The 18,662-nt window shown below is 40.6% G+C and overlaps 4 protein-coding genes across 6 annotated transcripts; 1 reads left to right on the plus strand and 3 right to left on the minus strand.

Annotated features, from left to right (window-relative positions):
- Positions 1 to 491: 491 nt before the first annotated feature.
- On the minus strand, positions 492 to 7,667 carry tatdn2 (TatD DNase domain containing 2). Of its 2 annotated transcripts, none has more exons than XM_084347065.1 (7): positions 7,411 to 7,667; positions 5,541 to 5,850; positions 4,992 to 5,399; positions 3,782 to 4,786; positions 3,421 to 3,548; positions 2,686 to 2,869; positions 492 to 1,104 (listed from the first exon to the last, which is right to left on the minus strand). In XM_084347065.1, exons 2-7 carry the CDS (start codon positions 5,838 to 5,840, stop codon positions 964 to 966), a joined length of 2,166 nt encoding a protein of 721 aa, XP_084203191.1. In that variant the 5' UTR covers positions 5,841 to 5,850; positions 7,411 to 7,667; the 3' UTR covers positions 492 to 963. The 2 variants fall into 2 exon arrangements, with proteins under 2 accessions (XP_084203191.1, XP_084203192.1); XM_084347066.1 differs by lacking the exon at positions 7,411 to 7,667 and adding an exon at positions 6,119 to 6,192.
- Positions 7,668 to 9,264: 1,597 nt separating this feature from the next.
- Positions 9,265 to 11,240, minus strand: LOC311254221 (uncharacterized protein). 2 transcript variants are annotated; one of them, XM_084347861.1, is made up of 6 exons: positions 11,132 to 11,240; positions 10,919 to 10,997; positions 10,731 to 10,779; positions 10,570 to 10,647; positions 10,358 to 10,477; positions 9,265 to 9,489 (listed from the first exon to the last, which is right to left on the minus strand). In XM_084347861.1, the coding sequence occupies exons 1-6, from the start codon at positions 11,185 to 11,187 to the stop codon at positions 9,434 to 9,436; spliced, it is 438 nt and encodes a 145-aa protein (XP_084203987.1). In that variant the 5' UTR covers positions 11,188 to 11,240; the 3' UTR covers positions 9,265 to 9,433. The 2 variants fall into 2 exon arrangements, 1 of the variants encoding a protein (XP_084203987.1); XR_014622222.1 differs by lacking the exons at positions 10,731 to 10,779; positions 10,919 to 10,997.
- Positions 11,241 to 11,988: 748 nt separating this feature from the next.
- vhl (von Hippel-Lindau tumor suppressor) lies at positions 11,989 to 15,237 on the minus strand. Its single transcript, XM_084348304.1, has 3 exons — positions 14,763 to 15,237; positions 14,201 to 14,323; positions 11,989 to 13,195 (listed from the first exon to the last, which is right to left on the minus strand). Exons 1-3 carry the CDS (start codon positions 14,947 to 14,949, stop codon positions 13,002 to 13,004), a joined length of 504 nt encoding a protein of 167 aa, XP_084204430.1. The 5' UTR covers positions 14,950 to 15,237; the 3' UTR covers positions 11,989 to 13,001.
- A 1,367-nt stretch (positions 15,238 to 16,604) lies between these two features.
- LOC311255038 (vasopressin V2 receptor-like) lies at positions 16,605 to 18,016 on the plus strand (the record flags this gene model as incomplete). The annotated part of the gene is made up of 2 exons (XM_084349168.1): positions 16,605 to 17,439; positions 17,586 to 18,016. 2 exons carry the CDS (start codon positions 16,605 to 16,607, stop codon positions 17,792 to 17,794), a joined length of 1,044 nt encoding a protein of 347 aa, XP_084205294.1. The 3' UTR covers positions 17,795 to 18,016.
- Positions 18,017 to 18,662: the final 646 nt, after the last annotated feature.

Genomic DNA, 18,662 nt, shown 5'->3' on the forward strand with positions numbered 1-18,662 from the left:
ACTGGGTCAAACATGGCAAAGCAGGAACTGCTCTGATCACTTGTGTCTGTCCTGTGTTCCACCTCGCAGCCACGAACATGGTGTGCTCTAAAACTGTTCAGGCTTTCATCATAACACAAGCATGGGTGAATGTATTTTTAGACACATCCATCTTATCAAAGTGATTGACAGGAGACGCATCCACCCATCTACCAGCCATCTAATCCTCAGAAGACCTTTTGTAACCAACAGAAAATGTAGGCCAGACTGATCATTCTCAAAATAAAAAGCACTCAAGCCAAATGTGTGAGCAAAACATGGTGGTAAGCAAGCTAATGGACTCATGTGAGAGCCACTTCCTCACAATAAAGAGTAAGATGTGCTCATTGCAAACACCACACATCTGTGTCGCTGTATTAGAGACAACACTTCACTCTCTTCCATTTCGCATCTTCACCCTCTTCAATCATCACTCATGTGCGTAAATGAGTGATTCAACAAACTACAGAAGGTAGGTTTTGTAGAATACAAAAAACCATCAGGCTTTTAATGTCTCCACTGTATCAAAACCAAACTAGACATCACAAACATCCAGACACATTAGAACAAGGTAAAGGATGTCACAGCAACACAGCAAACACAATAACTTAAAAACAAAAATATTAGAGGAATTAATTTCTATGATGAACAATGACATAAAATATGATCAGATAAACAATGATATACAGTATCTCTATCAGACAACTTACTGACAAGAGAAATCTTTATTTCAGACAGTTTTTTTTCTTCTTTGTATTCAATTCAAGATCAGAATCGGCTCTTTCAAGTTGTTTAAAATGAGACTGCTCCTCCATTTTTTTTACATCGCTACATGGAGGATTAATGAATCTAAAACAAAATGCCACATAAAATGATTGTGTCATAAGCCAGCTCCGAAACGTTGTGTTCTCTGTCATGCTGTTTTTTATCCGCCATCTCTGAGGATTATATGCCGTAGAGTTGGGTGGTGTTGTTTCGGATGGTGGTGAGAACCGTGCCCATGTCCTCCCCCTTCAGCAAGCTCAGCTCCTGCAGTGTATGTATGCCCATTCCAGGGTGTGAAAACCGGCAGACTTCTTTTTTCACCTGTTAAAGAATGAGACACACTTATACGTATGTAGTCAGAATTTAATCAACAGTACAATAAGCACTTCAAAATCGAACTAAATGGGGTTCACGCCTAGGTTTGACAAATACATTATGAGAATCTCTACCAATAGCTTTAGAGCTTAGTGGCCAAAAGCTAATCTGATGCGCCAGATGGTTTGTTACACAAAACAAATTGGCCTTGTAATCAGTTTAGTTTGATTGTGGTTACGAGGGTTCAGTAGGTGTAGGGTCTCTCTCTCTCTCTCTCTCTCTCTCTCTCTCTCTCTCTCTCTGATTTTCATTTCCCCCTCCTCCCTCTCTATCACTGATCTCACACCTGTGTGTGATCAGTGATTGGCTGGAGTGGGGGCGATGATAAGAGGGCAGAGAGTGCAGGGACAGGTGAGCTTGGAGACACACATGAGCAGCAGTGCACCTGTGAGAAGTTATTTTGTCCTTTATTCTCCTCTTTCAGAAGGTTGGTTCCTCCACGCATGCTTAGGTGCTGGGGCTTCGTTATTTAGGTTTATTGTGTTAGTTTGGGCTGGAGGTTACCGGTAGTCCTGTTATTTGTTTTCTTTGTTTTAGGATTAGTTTTTACACATAGGTAGGTTAGGGGGAGACGTGGGGAACGACGGCCCACTGCGTGGCTGGTCCAGCGCCAAACCACCTTTTGTTCCTTTTGGCTGGGACCTTCAGCCCCCTTTTGTTGGTTCCTGTTTTTTTTTCTGTTTGAGAACTATTGACCGATTGACTAATTTAATAAAACCTTTTGAGTGAACTCTGAACCTTGTGTCTGGTGTCCGTAATATGTTGCTTCCTCCAACCCCTTGTTTGAGCTTTAATTTAAATTACTATAGATGGAGGCCGTAACAGTAACACTTATACATAGTAAATAAATGCAACAAATTAACTAATGTAAGTTATATAAGTTCATAAGACACATTTAGTCACAGGCCAATTTATTGAATATGTTCAAGGGTTACTCTACACCTGCTGACTATACTCACTGCAATCAAAGACCAATTATTTGTTCATTATAAGAGACCTATCTTTCTCTTTTTTAAATGTACTATTGCTCTTTAATAAAGCAATAGCATTTTTATACAATTACTTGATAAATTGTTAATGAATGAATTGAATAATTGGTAAAATACTAGGTTACTAAAATAAGTGATAGCTGCAGCCCTCATAAGTGTGCTTATATGAGCTCACATGAACTTTTATACCCCTTTTACACTGGAAAAAACCCCTTTAAGGACCCACGGATATATGGCTTTTGTCTTCAGTGGGAAAGGGTACAATGAGCATTTATTCCCAGGTCTATTGAATCTGCAGGTATTTATCGGCTCCAGCTCTGATCGGCAGTGATAAAAACATGCCACCAGGGTGAACAAACTAATTGTCACCCCCCTTTTCTGGCGCAATGCTATGACGTGTGTTGGAGTTAAGGACTCCAACACAAGGCTCATAAATGCTTTTCCATCCATCTCTGTTCAAGCAATGCTCAACCATCATTCAGTAAATGTTGAGCTTGAAAGAGAGACTGTAACTAAAACTAATAAAGTTAACCAGTACCTGTCTGGGCAGGAAATATGGTGCGTCTGTCTCCAACACGATGCGGTCAAGAGGGATCTGGCGGACAGAGTCTCGAGCCTCCATTGCTCTGAAGTAGGTGATCAGGGATGTGAAGCCCACATACAGGTTGGGGAACTCTGTCAGGAATGGCTCGATCACTGGATAACTGTTTGTGAAACAGTGCCTGGAAACACAAGTATTCAAGAAAGAATATTCACAGATTAAAATACATTTGTGTGAAGGGTTATGCTCAGCATTAACTGTGGTGACAATGAAAACTAATGCATAGAGCAATAATTACTGAATGTAAATATATGAAATAGATGTTGCAGAGAAATGCCAAATACAATACATAGCATCAAAAATGTGGTTTGATTTCATGAAACCTTAAGGATTATAACTTAAAACCAGACAGAACAGAATCTAACTTTTAAAACAATTGTTCATGTTGATAAAAAAAGAAAGAAGTAAAAAAGAAGACAGAAAAATTAGAATTAAGGGTGGGCTGTATGGACAAAATGTTTTATCACGATATATTTAATTTTATACTACAGTAACAGTATATACAGTAATTGTTCTTTAGTTCAAATAGGAAATGTTTTAAAATAGCTATCCTGTACCAAACATTTGATTATTTTCTTCTTTTATTTGTAACGTCTTATGCCTGGTGTACAACATCTTATCGCCCAACCCTAATGGGAATAATTAGTCAGATTACTTTATCTCGACACTCACCTGTGAATTTTGTAATCCCTTGGGACACACTTCCTCATGATTTCCAGCAGGTCATCATCAGCATCCCGACAGTGGATCAACAAAGGCTTCTGCATGGCCACAGCCAAATGCAGCTGACGCTCAAACACCTTCACAGAGAAGCAATGAAACAAAACACAGACCACAACATTTATTATTATATTACAGCATCGTCATTCCATTCCACACAGTATATTGCTGACCACTGCACAATGATAAGGCCCATCCAGTTTAAGATAAACCCTCAGGGACTACAAAGTCTTATTAAATTGAGACTACATATATATATATATATATATATATATATATATATATACACACACACACATACACAACGCCTTACCTCTTTTTGCCTAGGGGTGTCTGTGGAGTTTTTGTGGGAGTAGTCCAGGCCCATCTCCCCGAATGCCACAGCTTTTGGATGCCGCATGGCCATCAGTATATTGCGTTCATGGAAACTTGAATAGTTTTTGGCAAAGTGGGGGTGGCACCCAAAAGCCCCCCATACCATGTCTTCAGCCAGCAAACCTTCCCACAGGGCCTCTTTCACCATGATCCCTGGGTTGCAGAAGTTGGTAATACAGCCTCTGAACTCTGGAGGAAAGCTGCTTTGGTAGAGCCCACGAAAGCTGCCGAACGTCCCGTTGAAGCCAAGTTTTCCATAGAGCATGTCCAGATGACAGTGTGTGTCTATGAAACCAACCTGTCTGTCCAGGTAGGAGTAACTGGTCCTTATAGGTTCTGCCCTCATTGATAGTCTTCTTTTGGGCGTGCTGCCTTGGGTAAGAGAGTGCGGGGGGTGACGCATGGAAAAACCACCATCTGACTGTCTGCGTGTGATTGTGGAGTTTAAGCAAGGCTTCGATACTCGACTGTTAGAGTGCAGTGGCAGAGCAAAGGGATCCAAATAATCGGCCATTATGTTGGAGGAGTGAAAATTCTCAGTCTCAACTCTCGATGCTTTTGAAGGGCCTGTATTTGGTGGCTGGGACTGCTTGAATGAAACAAAAACTTGCCTCTGTGATGGTGAGAAAGGCATCTCCATGCTTCCTGCAGCTGCCAGGCGGGCCCCAGTGTCTTCATTAGTGTATAAAGAGGGGAGAGAGGAAGGTATATCTGCCTGAGTATTCTCTGAAGGACTAAGCCATCTTTGGCTGCCTGTCCGATAAATCGGGAAACTAGGCAGAGAATCTGGGACATAGTCCAGAGAGGGGAAGGGCGAGTCACAGTCCTCAGCTTCTGGTATACTTCCTGCACCAAATGAGTCATCTTGAGTGGTTGTCTCTACAAACACGGATTCCTGGGCAACAATTCTCTCTGGTGAATCTTCTCCTTTTAGCACAACACTCTGAAAAACATAAATCATTTTTTTGAAAAATTACAAGAAGCATCTCACTTTAGTTTTTATCCTCAATGGTTCCTGGTTTACTTTAAGGTCACAGGATAAAAGGACTTACATTTTCAAGAAAATTAACATATTACGCTGTAAAACACCTGAAATCATACATAAGCAAACAAAACTACAGGAAAAGCTAGACTCCCAGTTGACTCACCCTTCTGTCTGTTTTTGCCTCTGAGTTGTCATCTTGGGCTTCTCTGTCCTCAGCTACTTGTAAGGGGGACCACTGATCGTCCTGGACAGTGTCGTCTTCCTCGGATTTATTCTCAGGTTTGATTGAGGAAAAGTTAATACTCATGACTGTCTTATCAAGTGAAGCTGGGCTGGGCAGTTCAGTCTTCACTGGGGACGGTTCAAATGGCAAAGTCTTGGGGATGTCAGTAGTGCTGTATCTCCCTTTTGTGCTGTCGATGGCTGCAATCACTGCCATCCTGTAGATAGCCTTTGATCCCTCCGCAGGTGTCCTCTCTTTCTTTTTCATGACAAAAGAGTGAGATGGAAGCGGTGATGCTATGCTCTCTGCGGATTCAAGTTGCTTGGATGAGTTGTCCATAGGTTTTTCCTGATTAAAATGATGAAATTAATCAGATATTTCTTAACAAGAACTGGACATATTGCATTGGAAAGCACATTCAAGAATCTGAAAACAATTTATAAGTACCATTAAATGATGGTCAAAGCAAGCTTTACAGTATAGATTTACCTTTGAAGCAAAGAAATGTTTATGATTTTTTTGGGACAGCTTCCTCAGTTTAACTTTGCCAAGAGAGGGCATGCCTTCACCGAGCACTGCTGCTTTTCTCTTGGGAGTGTCCAGACTCAGCTCTCCAAGGCCGTCAGGTCCTGGAGAGTCACAAAGGGGCGAAGTGTGCGACTCTTCTTTCGGCCACAAATTGCAGCGCGAGGGTGTGCGTGAGCCAGCATCTCTCCCTTGAAGATGTAGAGGTGAGGTGACTGCAGTTTGTCGCCACTTGAACATGACCTTCTTTCTGTTGCTGTCCATGTTGAAGATCCTAAACCAATACACGGTTGGATAAAGGAATAAACAAATCAGTCAAAAAAGTCAAAGACAAAAAAATCATAAAGTCAAAAAAATGCAGTGTTCATTAATTTTTTCTACAATTACAGGATTGCTGTTGTCTCATGGACAATTAAGTTCGTAGATGAAGATAAAACAATGGATACATCTTTTTCAATGTATTTGCTGCCTAAAAAGTAAATTTTTTCCATACAGATTAGAAACTAGAGTGATCATAGCACCTAAACTGAGGAATAAATTACCTTTCAAATCCGTACTGCTACCTCTGTATTTTGTTTTAAATGTCAGCTAAAACCATACCCTTCTAAACTGGCTTTTATCCAACTAGGGTTATTTAAATTCTCCTAGATATAATTTTATCCAATTAATCTGATTTTTTAAATCTTAAATGTATACTTTAATACTTTGCTTTGTAAAAGCGCTTTGTTACGATGATTGACTTGAAAAATGCATTTTTCAAGTCAAGTTATTGTCATGTTTATATTCATATTCATTCAAGGTGTATCACATTTTTATGTTGTTGACAGAGGTGGCCTCCAAATCCCCAGCATCCCAGTCTGTTTGAGCATCTCTGAGAGGTGCCGGAAAAATAACCTTTACACATCCACATGAATGTCAGGGCCATAGGTTTTCCCAGAGGAACATTATATTGTAATTGGATGATCAAACTAATTCACACCTGTTAGACATTTTATTGTTGGCTGATTGGTGTCTGTATAACTGAAACACAATGTCAGCTGACATGATGCCCTTGGGTGGCTATTGCTTTATTATCTGATCTTGATCTTTTTCTTGAAGAGAGGCAATCTGACAAAATCTTGATATTATTTTATTTTTAAATCAACTCATACTTTGCTTACAAGGTGCATATTCTGAAACGAAAATCCCCACACAGCAAACCAGGAGCCAGGTGGGATGATGGACCCCAGGAAGAGTGGCTGTTGCCAAAGTTACAACTAGCTAATGAGGATCCAATTAAAAAGCAATGTCCACAAAAAAAAGCTAATTTTTGCCCTGAGCATCTAACTATTGATGGCCTGCCTCCATTATAAGGTACTGCAAAAAACCTGAATGATAACTCTGGTTAACAGTCGACTCAAAACTTTCTTGTTTTTTTAATACAAAGCATATTCTCAATATAGTGCAGCACATGAGCACATTTACTGTAGCACAGCTAACTACAATACAAAACCTCTGTAAACTTCATCTATGTGGATTCTGTCTACTATAGTGTTTGGGGGGGTTGTGCAGCTATAAATTAAGTCTGACCTGTGCTAACCTGAACGGTGCAGCCACTGGTGACATTTCCCGGACTTAAGGGAGGCCATTTGGCTAGCACCGTCACTTTAGCCAATTAAGGCTAATCAACTGTGAGCTAACATTGTCTACGTAACTCCAACTCAAAACAAAGCTAAATGTTGGTACTTCAAAATCAAGCCCACTACCCATTGTTTTTTCATAATGATTTTTCACTTATTTATCACACATATAGTTAGTTAACTACACAGCTAATGTTAGAGAGTTGATAAGTTACCTGGTCACACTCGGCACACTGGGGGACTGCGTGGGAGGTCAAAGATGTCACTTTATCCGGGTTTGTTCAGCCAGCCAGCGTCTACTCGTACGCTTACACGATTTCTTGCTAACACCGTCTCTTAACAAAAACAAGACATGAGAATATTTAATTGTTATGTTTGATCTCGTATTGAATCGCGAACTTGGTGTGTAAAAGAGCCGCCAGATGGTGGTAAAGTTCTGTTTAAAACTGTTTTAACGCAACCGAGCGTCAAGATTATGCTACATCTCGCGAGATCACTTCGATTCGTCATTATCCAACGAGATTTGAGTAACTGGTGAGAAGAGGTGCGGTGGCTGTTGGACTGATTACTAGATCATACAAGGTTCCTGTAGGAAAATCAAATATGATTAACAGACTCAAAGGAAGTCTGTAACTACACAATAAACTATGCGCAATTTACACTTCAATAGCAGGACAGACGTAAGGCTGTGTATCTAATGCTGAACAGTCATTAAAACAAGGTGTACTCATTACATTCAAATGTTCTTATAATCTACAAATCAACCTGAAACAATGCTCATCATTCCCTGTGGAAAAAACAATACCAACAAGTCCTTCTTGCTCAGAAGGGAGGGTCAGATAGTGTAACAGCTCCACATCAAACCTTCATACAGTTTGCCTTTTTATTTAGCATACTGTAGGTAGATAACTTATTTTACTCATTTCTTCAGCATATTATTCAGTTCACCACATTTTTTTAGTCACAAGATTAAAACTTTAAATTAACAGCATTTAAACTGAGCCACAAAATCACTCTTCAGGTACTGAAAGTTGTTTGTGTTGACAGCCTCAGTGTGTTGACACACTCAGGTAACAGAAATACTCTGCATGAAATCAAATGCTTTCAGAGGCGTGGTCCTTAACAGTAACGCTTTTTCTCAGACTTTTGCTAATCCCACAGAGCTCCTGTAGGCACCAGAGCTGTATCCTTTACCTGTATCAACATCTTCATTGTGTTCTTGATGCTATCACTAGGGGGCACCAAAGTCTAACGCACACGGCTGTGTAAATGTCCGCACCTGCGCACATAAAACAGACAGTGTTTCAATGACTTTCATTTAGCTTAAAGTCCGCATCACCAATCAGAACATAACTGATTGATAGGCTGATAATATTCATATTAATATGAATAAAAATCATCATCACCACATGTTGTGTTTTTGAGTTAAAATGACATAAATAAAGTCAAGAAGATTCAGAGCTTAAGAGTAAACGAGATGAAACTTTGAATTTAAAAGATGCGCATTCACCGGATTGGTTGTGACAATTCTTTCAAGGCTATATCTCGGCCAAACGGAGGCCAATCATTTGAAAAGTAAAGCCATTTCAAATGGGAAAACTGCCTGGCGAGTCAGTTTTTGTTGGGAGAGTGTGTCAGGCATAATATTTAGCAAAAAATAAATAAATTTGGCACCATCAGTGAGACCAGTGTCCGCTGGAGGCCTTTAAATAGCCCTGGAGTTCTGTTTCATTGTGTGGCGAGTTGGAGCCACGAAGGTGAGGTGACCCACGCCGAATTCTGGCTCAGTGTGGCGGCTGGTTTCCATCAGTGTGTCCGTGTGTGAACAATATTGATGGCTCCCTGCAAGGGTCCAACACACCGGGCTGAAGTAGTGTGGGAGCCAAGCGGGAGTGAGCTCTGACAAGCTACCGCACAAACTCCATGAGTTTGTGTGTTTTATTGAAGATGGATACACTGAATAACTTGTCTAGTGGGATGAATAGCCTCAAGTCAAAGAGGGATGAGAGTTAGATAAGTTACTTTACTCATTATCTGATGCATATTATTGAGTTCACCACATGTTTTTTTGTCCCAAGTTTAATACTGTAACAACATTTACACTGAGCAGCAAAATCACTCTTCAAGTACTGAAAATTGTTTGTCTTGACAGCCTCAGTGTGTTGACACACTCAGGTAACACAGAAATACTCTGCATGAAATCAAATGCTTTCAGAGGCGGGGGATCCTTTTTTTCTTTTAGACTTTTGGTAATCCCAGAGAGGTCTTGTAGGCACCAAAGCTGTATCCTTTACCTGTAAGGAGGGAATGAAGATGCATCAGTCTTCTGACCATTGTCGAAACCAATCATAATGTGAAGTGACATTGATTAGTCTAATAGACACATACAGTTGTTGTCCTTAAAAATGCTGCTTGTGATAGACATTAAGATGTGTTTGCACTCATTCATTTTAACTACAGAAGATGTTGATCATCTGTTCAGATAAACAGGTTGAGCAGATTTGGATCCTGACCCCAACCACTCAATCCACTTTATCATATACCAACATAAAACCATACGCATACAGGCCAGGAGGTCTGAGCTGCTGCCCACAACAATGTACCAAAGTCGGTCAGTAGGACAGAGCAGGGGAGGGACTTGAGCTTCGAATGTAAGCTTGAAAACTAGAGCCCGACCAATGTCTCAGGTGGCAGGCAATGTTAGCTCATTACAGATCTTCAGTATCAGCATACACACACACACACACACACACATATATATAAGTAATAATGCAGAAAAGGATGCTTGAGGTGATTAATTATGATTGCTTTGCCAGTGAAGTTGTCATTTTGAAAATGGCCAAGTTTATTGTTAAAGTGTAAACTATCCAGCCCCCACAAGTGTTTTTATAATCACATTTGAGGGATGAGTGGAAAAAATGTGTGTGTATGGGCCAATATACATTGATATGCGAATGTTTTACTCAGTTATGTCAGTATCAGCATCAGGATGGAGTATCAGTGGGGTTGTATTGAAAACTTTATAGGCTGAGCAGTAATGAAAGACATTCAGAATATGGATCTCTCTCCTTTCAGCCACATGTGAGTGTGAATGTTACACCAAGCTGATACTTACTGTGTAGGTGACATTTTGCTGCAGTCAGAGCATTAATCACTACTTACATGTGGGGCCTTTCTTTTCAAGGAGCCAGTAGCAGAAACCTCTCCTGGCACGGTCATTGAACACATTCCTGTACTGGAGCATGCTTTGAGGTGAGCTTTTTGGTGTGTGTTGATGTACGCCTAAAGAAAAGCAGGTTAGTAAAACATATAGGACAGAAATAAATGAAGATATGTAAAAAAAAAACTCCTGTTGTTGTTGTTGTTGGACCTACTGTGCACCATGAAGAGATCATTAACTGCAGTTTCATCCCGAGTCAGAGGAGGTAACCTTCCTTCATGTGATGCATATACTGGAGCATGTAATAAAGGCAAATTACAGACACATTTCCGATGTAACGTATGCACAAACCCCAATTTTACCGTTTCCACAAACCTCTGTCCTTCAACAAGGCTGCTGGAAGTGATGCAAGATAAACTGGAACCTAGGTGGGATTAACTGTGTTTAGTATCACAAGAATGCAAAGTAATACTAGTTTATGTTTTGTTATTAATCAATAAAGCCACATTAGTTTCTGTATCATTTTTGTTAGCAGAAGAAGGTTTTGTTTGATTTCAGTTCACCATTGTTTTCATTTTGCTCCAGTGGTCTGTCTGGAGATGTGGAAACGTGACTGGGTCACTCCTGGACCAAAATGTCATGCTGGTGAAGAAAATTGAAGGATCATGAATATTGGCTAGTAACATCTCTTCCACATCAAGCACACACTGGATCCCAGCTGCAAAACAAATACTGTGCATGCGTGAGACACACAGAAAGCTCCTGACAGTACTTACTGCTCTGGCCTGAGACGACTCGCGTCCCATGTTTTCTTCTTCTCCCCTGACTGCATGTTCCAGAAATTTACTGCAGCAGGCTCGCCGCCACTCTCGCACACAGAGATGGGTTGTGTTACTTTGTCGCTTAGCAACCATTTGGCAACAGTAGCCCTGCTGTGCTAAACTGGGGCTGGTTATAATTTCACAATTTGACATGTGACTTTGTGTTTGTCTGTAAGCTTATACAGTCTGGGTTTGTACAGGTGTTAATTATGTCAAATTATTCAGCATGTGCTGAGCTTGATGTATTCCAGATGAAAGCGTTTATCAGCATTGACATAATTACAAGTAATGACATCGGTTTAAAAATGTTGAATGCTGCTCAGTTATATGTTGTCAAATGTAATCAATTTCCTTTATATCAGACATTTTAGTCCATATGATAAAGATTAAAAAAAGAAATTCAAAAAGGAAGCTTAACAAAAAACATGAGAAGATCCTTGCATGTCAAACTATAGTTTATATCTAATAATTATCTGAGTGTTGGAAGTTAAATGCAACTTATTGTGCTTGACGGCACTAAATGTTCATTCCTAAATCATTAATCAGCGGTTCCATTCATTAAATACAATGCATGCATACAACTGTACAATTGTAATAATATCTGTGTTTGTGGTCATAACAGATGCTGTTGGGCGTCAATATTTTCTTAATGATGTTGTAGTCTTCCATTAATATAATTGTAGTGTGTAATTACCTCTGAATGTGAGAAATCAGGTCTCAATTTCATGATTTTTGTTTTGTGACCTCATGTTCATTATTAACTAGTACATAAAGACTGAACAAATAACTAAAATAATGCTATTCACAGCGCCTTTCAGTAAGAAATATATCTTTTATTCATTTATTACAGAAATAGACAATTAAAGACTTTGAGATACAGTAGCAGAGTATGAATTTAGCAGGATGACAGAATAATAAAAGAGGCAGAGAATTACAAAATAGGAAAAACAATCAGCATACGCTCCTCAGTCACAGTGTTATACATCCTAATCTATAGGAAAATGATCTGCAAAACAATATTTTAGAAGCCATTCTACCGGTTTACGGTGGTAGGTTTATTCTGAAAAAAGTCTCAATTTTCAAGAACAGGCCAGCTTGAATAATGCATCCATAAACATCCATTTCTGGATTTAAAGTGCTGAAAGCGAATCTTGGTTAAAACTGGTGATAACAAAGTAAGATGTTTTTTGAGGGGAGTAAATTCGATCATCTCAGGCATTTCCAATAAGAATATCACCAACATAAAGCTATCTTAACATCCTTCCTAATGTGACTATGTACTTTTTATCTTGTGTCTTTCATAAATTGTGATATTTGGGGCAAATGATCAATTATATCCACGTCGGAAACATTCTTGTAAGTTCCTTCTCATGCAAATGATCGAATAGGATTTTTTGGAAGGACTGAACTAATAACAGAACCTGTCAATGTGGCAGAATACAGTAGAGTCACATAATCAGACAGGCATCAAAAACTTGTATTCTCCAAATCTCTAGTGGTCTTCCAGGAATAAACATTGAAATGCTTCAATAACATTTTAGAGGACAAACAATATTATTTAATTGAAGATGATGTCATCTCATTATAGAAATCACCTCTTTACTTCTGCTGAGGAAGACATTTGCCAATGACCAAGTATAAAAGGCAGCAGATGAAACTCCTTGCTGGAAATGTAAGATCTCTGGGGAAGTCTTTGTAACAGCTGCTCTCTCACCCGAGAAGTAACTCCACATTTTATCTTATATTTTAAAGATTATTTGCCTTCTAATAGTGTGAAATACAATATTGTTGTCCATAAGTGCTGGTATCCATCCAGTTTCATGCCTCATTCCTCCTGGCCTTGGATCCTCTCCAGCAGATGCTGCTCTACTCGCTGGTTCATGCGACGAAGATCCTTCAACGCACTGGGATGATCTTCCAGCTCTTCATGGAGACACCGTGCTATTTCCAACCTCCTGTAGTCCTCAGGTCGTACCAGACGGCGGATAACCTGAAGAGCACGATCCTTGAGGCTGTAAACTGTAGAGAACAAGGAGAACAAGTGTTGAGAAAATGTTAAGCAGAGACTGCTTTCCTAATATAGCATTTAGGGCTGCACAATTAATTTAAATATTAGCAAAATTGTAACATGGCTAAGTGCAATAACCAAGCAGCTGCAATTTTCTTTCAAGGTAAAATGTGTAGTGCTGCAGAGATATCCTGGCCCACAAATGTTGTTCTCATGTTTGTTTGGTACAGACCCTAACAGATGTCACACCCAATGAAAATGGTAATGCAAAAATTATCATTCCCACTAATTGTGAATTAAACATAGCAATATCTGTATCTGTCAAAATAATTGCAATAAGATTTTTTTTTCCATATCGTGCAGGCCTGATAGCCTTTAACTTAATTTAAAAACAAACAAACAAACAAATTCATACAGGGGGAAATATCAGTTGCAAGCACACTAGAGGAAATCAAGTGCTCATGCAGACAGATGTCTTGCAACTTAAATCAGGATTTGTGTTTGTTTTCAATCACCACAAAACGCATCAACTGAATGGCACACTCTGGTTTACCATACACATTGCTCTGTCTGTTGGCTGTCTGTCAATCAATTTTTGATAATTTTTGAAAATCGCCCCAGAGGCACTTTCAGAGAAAACCTTTCGCAGTACGATATATGAATTATCTGTCCAACCCTTGTGTGTTTCTGGAAAATATCTCTCTCACTATCTCTTTTTATTAGTCATTTTGTGATGCTTTTCACTTATGTTTTATTGGCATGTGTCTCAGTAACAGAGATGTCAAAACCCTTCTTAATAAAGCCCACACTAAAATGTCTGTCAGCCTTTAAAAAAACACAAATAAGATTTATTCTTGAACTTACAAACAGCCTTAGTTTGCTCAGATGCGGTCTACATTGATATGGTCTCATCACACAGTGCATCATATATGTACCCTTGTTAGAGTATCTCTGAGTAGTACTGAATTACAGATGATGGATGTAGCTGGTATTTAAAGGCATTCGGCTAACCTTACCTGGTAAAGTGATAGTGGCAGATGTGGCATTTTCACCCTCTGCTGGTTTAGGAAGAAACAGTTCTTTGCCGTTCACCCTCAGCGGCTCATCGGTCTCTGCTTCTCTGAACATCCATGGGTGACCTTGGGAAACCATACAGAAAACATTATGAGAGTGTGAGTATTACACAGTGATAACAAATAGCAAATCAAAGCATCAAGACTTGACTAAATGTCTCAGGTCACACTTTTCGCTGGTTGGTACAATAACATGAATTGGTGACCAACTTTGAAGTTTCACAATGTTTTTGTCTGATGTGCTACGAGACTGCTGTCACGTCAAGTCTGAGCAGCAGCTCCTCTGTCGTCTCCTCTGAGTGGGAAACCTTTCAATGTCCACTTATAAAGAGCTGCAAAATATTATGGAGATAAAACAACGAGGACTATAAACATTTGGTGTGCTGTTTTTAGCAAACACCAACATAAATGGGGACATGAACTGATCCTAGATGACTTCTTTTTATGGGACACGTAACCCAAATCTGCGCAGAAGTAGTTTATGATATCAGAAAAGTTCTCTCACCGATGAAGGTGTAAATCAGCCGTCCCGTCCCTGGCTGTAGGTCGTCAAATGCCTGCGGTTCCCCTCGGAAGTCTATCCATAGTGGTCGCAGGACGCGAGGAGTGCGGTTACAAAACACCACCTTCACGGGTATCCGACTGTTCAGGGAGCGGACCAGGGGAAGAGACTGCTCTCCCTCTTGAGGCATTGGTTGTTTATTAGCGAACACGAAATTGCCAGCGCAGTTGTTTTAGCCGTTTAGCTAATGCAAGCTAGCAGCTAGCTGGTGAGCTATCCATGTATGTTGACAGCGGCCGACACACGGAGATCGTCTAATCAATATGTGTATCACTCAATAGATCTAAGTATATTAGACTGCGATTAGATTGTCAGGTTTTTTCCACAAACAACTATTTCAGTCACACTACAGCAGGTAGACGGTCTGTTGTTGCTTCTTCTCGATCTGTTTTGTGTTTACACTCCCTCTTCCGGTTGAGAAGTCCTGGGACGTCAAACTATTCTGCACTGTGATTGGTCGAGAGGCACGATGACGTCACGATCCCACAGAAGTGTTCTGGACGTGTTTGAGTCTGGATGCACTGGATATGACAGACATCTGTTCTTGTTGCTGGAGCTGGCCACTTAATATGAAACATTACATGTTTTCTATATCCGAATAACAAAAAAGCTGTTAAAACATACCTTTGTAAGCTGTACAAGATAATTATTTAAATCCTTTTTTATCCTTCAGGTGATATATATAAGATAATGTTTACCTTGTGTTTACCTGCGTTTGGCTGTTTGAATAAAGTTGATCCAAAAGGTGGGAATCCCTTGCAAGTATTTAATTAATTTTGACTGGCTGGATGACAGTGACAGTTTTCAGGTTTAGACTATATTTAAAGCCACATCACGTAGAAATTGGAGGTTTTAGAGTGTAACACCACTGTCGTAAATACAAATCGCAGGTCTGTAACAATTTGTCAGGCGCTTACTACTAACAAAACTCATTACATCATAACCATGTTATGTGTTGAAAACGTGTACCTTGATGTAAACATGTATGTAATGTGATCCTGCCCTCTCACTGAAGTTACATAGTGCAGATACAAGTGATAGCTGAGACAGAGACACCATTCATTACAGGACACTGAACCATCAACATGATTCTGAAGCTGATATTTTAAAATTAAAAAGTGACATAATGTTGCTATAATTCAAATAAATCTGAATCTGATTCTTTTTCACCACTGCCAATCAACATATTAAACGCAATTACGCATAAAATACTCTATTGTCATATTAAGCAACACTAATTAAGTTTATGATGAATGTCAAACTAAACGTGCATTAGCTTAAAAACAATCCTCTCGTCGTCTATTTATTAACTGTTCTGGAGCTTTCAGTCATATCACCTGTAGTCTGGTCTTTATTATTTTCACCTGTAGAATAGTAATAATAATAATAATAATAATAATAATAATAATAATAATATCTATTCGCTCGGTAATCACTGAATGAATCCAGGCTCCACCCAGTTTCTTCCTCATATATAAAACAAAGGGCCACAGCTGGAGAGACTTTCTCCAGTAAGAGCACCCTCCTGTCTGGAGATTATTCCCACAAAAAGTTGAGCTTCAACTCACCTTGAGGTAGGAAACGATATCTGTCACGCAATTCCTGACTGGCATCACTGTTTTATTAGCTGTTTTCTATAGGGTCCTTTTGGCAAATGCAACCTTTGTTTAGTTTTAATGTTGTTGTTGGGAAAATGTCAAGTTTCAGTAGCCTATGACCTGACTATGTACTCGTATTCCCCAACAGCCTGTTGTCGGCCGCTTGTAAAGTCTGAACTCCCTCACAATGAACGGCAGTGACCTTGTGGATGCGGAGGACGTGCCGAGAGATGAGATTCTGGCCAAGGTGGAGATCGCGCTGCTCAGTGTCATCTTCGTCAGCGCCGCCATCCTCAACACCGCCCTGCTGCTCGTCCTCTGGAGACAGCGCAAACAGATGTCCAGGATGCGCGTCTTCGTCTTCCACCTGTGCCTGGCGGATCTGGTGGTGGCTTTTTTCCAGGTGTGTCCGCAGCTCATGTGGGACATCACGGACAGATTCGTCGGACCGGACCTGGTGTGCCGTCTGGTGAAGTACCTGCAAGTCCTCGGCATGTTTTCATCGACATACATGATCGTGGTGATGACAGTTGACCGATACCAAGCTGTCTGCAACCCGATGGTCAAGTTCCAGCGGGCGCGCACAAGACTGAACATCCCGGTGTGCGTGGCGTGGGGGATCTCTCTGCTGGGCAGCCTGCCGCAGGTTTTTATCTTCTCACAGGTCGAGGTGGAGCCCGGTGTGTTTGACTGCTGGGCTAACTTCATCCAGCCGTGGGGGCTCCAGACATACATAACCTGGACCACGCTGGTCATTTTTGTTCTACCTGTTATTACAGTTGTTGTTTGTCAAGTGCGCATCTGTCGAGCCATCCAGATCAACCTGTACCAAAAGATTCAACAGCAGGGCAGCGTGAGTCTCCCTCTTCCATCCAGAGCCACCGGTGTGGCCGGCATGTCCAAGGCCAGGGTGAAGACGCTGAAGATGACGGTGGTTATAGTTCTGGCTTATATCATCTGCTGGGCTCCCTTCTTCACAGTCCAGCTGTGGTCCGCATGGGACACACATGCGCCAAAAGAAAGTAAGTCATTCAGTGTTTGTGGCTGGTGGTCAGTTTTATGTGTCTTTACGCGCTGCCCGAGCACGGTGCTTTTACGCACAGCATATTAAAAGGTGGTTTAAGGCAACTTCTTTGCAATCATATGACGCTTTGCACTGTCATTCCAGCTGCCACTTTCACCATCCTGATGTTGCTGGCAAGTCTGAACAGCTGCGCGAATCCCTGCATTTACCTTTTGTTCAGCGGGCAGTTTCCCAAGAGGCTGGTGACGTTCCTGTGCCAGCGGCGGTCCGACGGGAAGGATTCAATGCACGACGAGGCGACGCTGGTCAGCGCCTTGTACATGAGCTTCAGAAATGTCTCTGAGTCCAAGTGAGGGCGACGCGTTATTATCTGGAAACGGAAAACACCTGAGGTCGGTGCGCCTCGAGAAGCTGCCTCTCAGCTCTCTGCACTTCAACGACTGTTTCTTCTGAACAGGAGATATGGAGACAAGATGTACTGGATCTATCTGTGTGTCTGACATATGGAAAGATGTCATAGAGGCATTCAACAGAAGCAAACCTGAAATGGGTGGCCATGAGTGGGAGCTGGGCTCCAGGTGTTGTTGGGAAGCAAAGACACCAGTAAAGACTCTGTATACAACTGGTGTTCATCATGTCATCACATTGTTACGACTGTGACGGTTTCATTGTAAAAAAAATAAATAGATTGTAAAAGAAGCTGGAACACTTCAGACTGACTGACAAGAATTCAAGTTTATTGTTATTTTGTGTAATTTTGAACAACATACTTCTGTATGAACTTACACCACAGTCCTTTGACTCCTTTGAGTTGAGCTCAGAGGTGATAACATGTACTGTATCTTTAGCTCTGTTTTCCAAAGAGAAAGTTACCACAAAGAGTGAAAGTATAAGAACAAGAGTGAATACAAACACTGCAACAAGTGTCTGCTGCCTCCAAGAAAGCTGCTGTAACATTACTGCATTTAAATATTGTGAAATGTGATCTCTGTGGTGAAATATGTGTTAAAAGCACACGCTGAGTGACTGTATTCATCATTTCTTCTTGTTCAGGCTGTGACCGAAGAAGGGTGGAATAAAGTCATATTCTCACAACTGCTTTGCTTTTTCTTGTGAGTAAGTAGCTCTGAAAATCCACTAATCAAGAGCATAATTAGGATTATTTATATTTAAAGACTACCAGGTTAATGTTCACCACCCATTTAGATTAATTCTCATGTA

Source organism: Pagrus pagrus, assembly GCF_965226575.1.
Source record: "Pagrus pagrus genome assembly, chromosome: 3".
Lineage (NCBI taxonomy): Eukaryota > Metazoa > Chordata > Actinopteri > Spariformes > Sparidae > Pagrus > Pagrus pagrus.